The sequence below is a fragment of the Thamnophis sirtalis genome, unplaced genomic scaffold (genome assembly GCF_051295495.1).
Source record: "Thamnophis sirtalis isolate CommonGarterSnake01/CBP01778 unplaced genomic scaffold, rThaSir2_p1.2 scaffold_11, whole genome shotgun sequence".
In the NCBI taxonomy this organism is placed as follows: Eukaryota; Metazoa; Chordata; class Lepidosauria; order Squamata; family Natricidae; genus Thamnophis; species Thamnophis sirtalis.
This window is the reverse complement of record NW_028261391.1, coordinates 55,142,369-55,148,579: the sequence shown is the minus strand read 5'-3', so window position 1 is coordinate 55,148,579 and position 6,211 is coordinate 55,142,369. Positions and strand designations below refer to the sequence as shown.

General features: G+C 32.7%; 1 protein-coding gene across 2 annotated transcripts in view; it reads right to left on the bottom strand.

The window, feature by feature from the left end:
* Window positions 1–2,913: 2,913 nt before the first annotated feature.
* Window positions 2,914–6,211, bottom strand: part of ACSL5 (acyl-CoA synthetase long chain family member 5) — a 33,570-nt gene continuing 30,272 nt past the window's right edge. For both annotated transcript variants that reach the window (XM_014060283.2, XM_014060282.2), the window contains exons 20-21: window positions 5,109–5,180; window positions 2,914–4,060 (exon numbers count right to left, since the gene is read on the bottom strand). In XM_014060283.2, coding sequence (XP_013915758.2) covers window positions 3,923–4,060; window positions 5,109–5,180 — 210 coding nt within the window. In that variant the 3' untranslated portion in view covers window positions 2,914–3,922. The remainder of the gene's footprint in view (window positions 4,061–5,108; window positions 5,181–6,211) is intronic.

Sequence of the window (6,211 nt, the reverse complement as noted above, 5' to 3'; positions counted from 1 at the left end):
AATTTTTATTAAACAAAAATAAAATAGGAAAGATTATATTTTCTCTTCGGTGCATCTTTAGAGATGAACGTCTTGCTGAATGTTTGCAACGAAATAATAAAACCAGATAACAATTCACACAACATGTTAACCCATGATAGCACTGTTTGCTTTTGTATAGTATAATGGGTAACATCAAATTATTACTATACTACTTTCTCCAGCCTGGTACCCTATAGATACAATGAAATTTTATGTCCATTCAGCAAGGATAAATTGTAGCACTTGCTTTCTTCCTCCCTCTGAAGGTAATGTTCAGTCAACATCTGAACTTTCTGGTAAACTATGTTTTTTTAGATACTCATCAGGACAACGTTCTATGAGACTCTATAGTTAAATTCAATAATCAAACAAATGCATTAAAAAAGTATTAAAAATTGAAATAGAGAAATGTAATTTGATTGTAGTTAATTCTTCAAGTAGGCCAGGTCAAAAACCAAACATCACAAGGATTCCAGGATTGCCACTTTATTGTTTAATTGAAATATATATTGAAAGCTTGTCCAAAACCTTTGCCTATACAGCCCTTTTAAAGACAATAGGGGAACAAACTTAAAAATGACACTCAGTTTTATACAAGGAAAACCAGTGCAAAATGTTTAACAGATAGCACCTGGCACCAACAAGGTTAGCTAAAATTTTAACAAATACCTCCCCAAAATGTTTGAAATGTGAATCAATACACGGAACATATTACCATTTATGGTGGACCTGTGAGGAGGCTAAAATTTTTTGGAAAAGGATCAAAAATTGGCTGGAGGCAATCACGGGGGTTAAAATAGAATGGAAACCTGAAGTTTTTTTATTAGGAATAATGTCTACGAAATATAAAAAAGAAATCCAGTATTTAATACTACATAGAATTACGGCGGCAAGGATTGCCTTTGTCCAGAAATGGAAAAACAAATTAATTCTAAACGAAAATGAAATAATAAGAAAGGTTATGGATTGTGCTGAAATGGACAAACTAACTAAAGAAATCCAGGGAAAAGAAGAATCAGAATTCTACCAGCTATGGGATAAATGGTATAGGTGGATGGAGGAAAGAAACAAGAATCAATGAAGGAATATAACAAAACTCAAAAAATAATAGTTATGAGTAAAATAATAGGGTTAAGAATGGTGAAATCCAAATGAAATACAATAGAAGGGGAAATAATATAAGTGAGCGGTATCGATTGATAATTGCTATTAGAAAGAAGAGGAAGCTCCTGTTCGTATTGTATTGTGTAAATGTGTACGTCTAGGTTTTGTATGTGTGTATTTTACATGTTTGTTAATAAAAAATAACATATATATATATATATATATATATATATATATATATATATAAAATAAAGACAATAGGCCAATGTATGGCTGTTCTTTCTACTCTTCAGATCTGACAAACCATTTTCCCTTTCCCACCTTCTTCTCAAGGTAAGAAATAAATGCCTCTACAGCAGTGCTTTTCCAACTTGACAAGTATACAAAGTATGGACTACAACTCCCAGAATTCTCCAATAAGCATAGTAGCTGGGGAATTCTAAGAATTGAAGTCCACATATCTTAAAGTTACCTAGTTGTGAAAATATTGCTCTAGCAAAATATGCAGAAATGCAGCTAGTCAGTGTTAAATGTACTTTGAAAATGCCATTTTAAGCACATGAATTTGTGCTCAATAAATAAATGTTCAACTACCTCCTAAGTACAAAAAATGGCAGAAAGTTAAGAAAGCTGTGGTGAAGCATAACTCATATTGCAGAAGACAATTCATATAGAACAGTGGTGGGTTCTGATCCCGTTCCAACCAGTGTGGTTGGAACGGGCCGGCAGCATTCACACATTTTAGCGTCTCCACGAGCTCCAGCTGCTCAGCGGAGAATTGTGTAGGTGTGCCATGTGTGTGCTCGGAAGCCTTAAAAGACAGGTAAGAAGCTCGGACAGGCAGGTGGGCCCTCTGGAGCACCATACCAGAACGATATCCAGTGCTCCAGGCAGGGTCCAATAGGCACATACCGGGGCGTACCGCCTGCAACCCACCATTGATATAGAAGCAAATTACCAATTCAGTAAAGATTTTGACTGGTACAATTCACTTGTCTGATACATTTCTGGGATCTTGCTTTTGATGGCACAAGCTACATCTAATTTACACTTATAAAGAGGCTATTAGTCTATAACCTCATGCAAGAATGAAAGTTTAGTACTTGTCTTTCAGAGAAAAGCAGATGAGAGAAAGGGCTATTCATAACAGAATAAAAATAAGAATACTTTTCAGCAGTGACATTGAACAGAACTGTAACAAATAAAAAATAAATACTTGTCAACAGTTACATTAAACAGAACTGTATCAAATAACAATGTGAAAGAATATAGGAACAGTATAGTTATGAATTGCTTCAGAACTAGGTTGGGTGGAAAATATATAGAAAAAGTTTAAACTGCATGTTCAAAAAAGATATGTATGCAAGTTCCAATGGCTTATAGAAGCTATTGCTGGTTTTTGCAATTCACAACATATGATCTTCAGGGTACCAAAAATTATGGCTTCAAAGTGATAACAGCAAAATATTATTTTAGCCTAAATGCAGATGGTCAGTATGAAGAAGCCATCCTACAGGCCTATTTGAAGTCACCAATATATATAATAACACAATTTCTTTCGGTTTACATTGTTGATTATCTAAATTTGTTTTAAGTTTTTACTACTACAAAATTTGATTGTTAACTTATTAATGTAATTCCCTTTACTAAAATAACATAAATATATCTATATTTTCCATTAATCCTGAAATTGTACTGAACCTTATTTTAGCATCTGATCAGCAAAGATGCCTGATACATTGTACTTCATGAAAATCATTTCAGGTCTGTAATAGTCTGAAAAATATTTAAAGTCATCCATGTCTAACTGAAATGGACTATTTGGCAATGCTTGGTAATATCTCAAGTGAGAAATATAATATATAGACTATTTAACAAAATTACATTGCAATTATAAATTAGAATTATGACATTCCAGAAATTTAAAATAATTCTGAACCTGTCAAAATTAAAATAAGCTTAAATAAAGAATTGTTTAATTATCGCAAGCAAACAGCATATTTACTCATTCTATCTAGGCTCCAATGAAATAAATTAATTGCGTTCAAAGAAAAAAACATTTATTTTATTTATATTTTAGGTCATTATATTATGTAGTTTGTTTGACTACAGTGTCAACCCACTGTAAAAATAACAATGAGTTCAACTTTTTGAATATTAGAAATGTCTTTGTATATAGATGAATTGACAAATATTTTAGGATATTTTATTTTACTAAGTTTTTTCATATGCAAGTTTCAGTTAGCAAATATAGTCATTTTGTGCTTTAGCAGAATTGGATATACCAATTTAAAACATACGTATATACAATTGATGCTAATATATGTAAGTGCTCATCTATGAGTGGTACATCCTAAAGGTAAAAGAAGTGTATTTTACAGTTTTTTAGATATGACAGAATCCCCCAAACATTATACATTACATTATCCTTGTTATGTAGTTAATATCTACTGTATGCCATAACAACTTAATCAAACAAATATAATGTCATATTCTTTTAATGGTGTGATAGAGTTCAATGTTTTCCCATGTTTTTAAATATGTTTTTAAACAATTTAATACTTTTCAATTTCAATTAGGGTTATACAATAAAATAGTTTCCCCAGGGATTTTAAATAATTGAAGCCAGTTCAGTCTGCTTTGTCTTCCTGTGCATGTAACTCTAAATGGGACACTCTAACCTCCTAACAATACACACATACTATGTTTATTGGTTTCTTTTAGGAGTTTCCTTTGCCAGTTAGGCACTTTCATAATCCCCTGTCAATATGTCCAAATCAAGGTGACCTTCATTCTTTTACATGTCAGAAGCATAAAGAGCATCAATTTGACTCCTGAAGTGTTTGACGAGATCTGATCTTCTTGATTTCAGTGTTGGGGTTAAGAGTCCATTTTGAACTGAAAACAGTTCTGGATGAAGGTAGATGTATTTCACCTGGTGGAGAAAATATTTTGTCATAATCAAAAATGTTTGACACATATAACTACCATGAGTTACCATTTTATTGACAAATGTGAAATCAAAGAATAATGTAACAGAGGGAACAGTCTATAGCACAAGTATCAAACTCGATCACGTCACATGATGTATTGCATTTTTTTTGCCTTTGTGAAGCTAGGATGGGCATGGCCTATGCATGATGCATCCAGCCTACAGGCCGCCAGTTTGACATTTTCATTTCATTTTCATATTTATGGAATATTTATCTTCCACTGAATGTATATTCCTATCAGGGATCCAAGGGCTAACTCAATTTGGAATAATATGGTAAATGAACAGTGGTGGGTTGCAATTTATTTTACTACTGGTTTGCTTGTGTGCGCGTGTGCGATCACACAACACTTCTGCACATGTGCAGAAACATCTGGGCAGGTGGGCTGAGCCACCTGCCACCGCCACTACCGATTCGCCCAATCCGGCTGAACCAGCAGCAACCCACCTCTGGAAATGAAGCATTACCATTCAAGAATTCCTCCAAAACATAATTATTATTGTATTAATTGTTTGCTATTTGTCAAAGGCCAAGAATGGAGATTCAAACTATGTGCTTCAGAATATCAAAAATATGCCATTAAGAATTCTGAAGTCTTTTAGAAATCCATTGTAAATGATAAGATTAATTTGACCTCATTAGAACATCTAGGAATCACAAAATGTGCCAGGATTTATAATCACCAAACATATCCTGGTATTAGAATCGGTTCCAAATTAGGTATTATGGCACTTTTTTTGTTTATAAAATCAAGCATCTTTTCAATACAATGAAACTGCATTATACAATTCTTCATCCTACATATCAAATCTCAGAAGGGCAAAGTAGAAGGAAAATTTAAGGATGGCACAACTTTTAGGTGTTCATCATAGTGAGAGTTGAAATTTAATATAGAGAAAACAATACTTTCTCCATTGATTATTTTTTTATTCTTCTTTGAATTCATTACAAAAACCATCATCTTCAGCAATTTCCTAGATAATTACTTACTTGTTCAAAGGTCTTAAGGCCAGCTTCTTTTCCCAAATTGTTCATTTCCTTCAATACAGCATTTTTCACTACCTTGAAACAAAATGGAAGTTTAAAAAATTGAAACAATATTTAAAGTTTAACTGTTAACAGTTTATCACTTTAAATATTAAAAAATAATACTAACCTAAATGTATATAAAACTGATTTTTTGAAAGTGTAAGTCAAATATAATGACATTACAAACAAACAAACAAAAACAAGTAGTAAGCCTGGTTAATCTTTCTGCATGGTACACCAATTAAAGAAACTCAAACTTTCCACTTGAAATGTTTGCGGATAAATGTTAAGAAATGTCATTAAAATTTCTTCTATAAATTAATTCTTCCTAGTCAGCTTATTAATGGAAATTGTTTCTCTCATTACCCTAATCCACTAAGATGAATTTGGTTTACATCAATATCTCATATTTTTCCTTTACAGATTTGCTTTTCTCAATTAAAAGACGTTTTATTTTTTCATATTAGAGATATCAGGAACTATCAACTCGTGCTACATAGATACACAAAACGTACAGGTAATCCTCAATTTACAATCATTCATTTAGGACTGTTCAAATAACAACAGGATTTAAAAAATGACTTTTGACCAGTTCTTGCACTTACAAACATCCCTACAATCATATGATCAATTTTTGGGCACTTAGCAACCAGCATGCATTTATGACAGTTATAGCATCTCAGGCCCATGCGATGGTGCCTCATGCCACCTTCACAGCTGGCTTCCGACAAGAAAAGTCAATGAGGGAAGCCAGATTCACTTAACAGCCACATGATTCCCTTAACAACTGTGTCAAAAAAGGTCATAAAATCAGGCACAACTCACTTAACCAGAGCCTTGTTTAGCAACAGAAATTCTAATCCCAATTATAATATTAAATTGAGGACTACCTGTAATTAAATAATCAGTTCAGGTTACTGGTTATTATTATAGTCCTAAACTATAATTTCCTCTGGCCTATTCGGAGCTAAATACAATGCAAGATCTTTCCTAGATTAATACCCAACAAACTATCAGTTTTGCCCTGAACAACTTCATGGAAGATTATAATGCTCCTCAAAGTG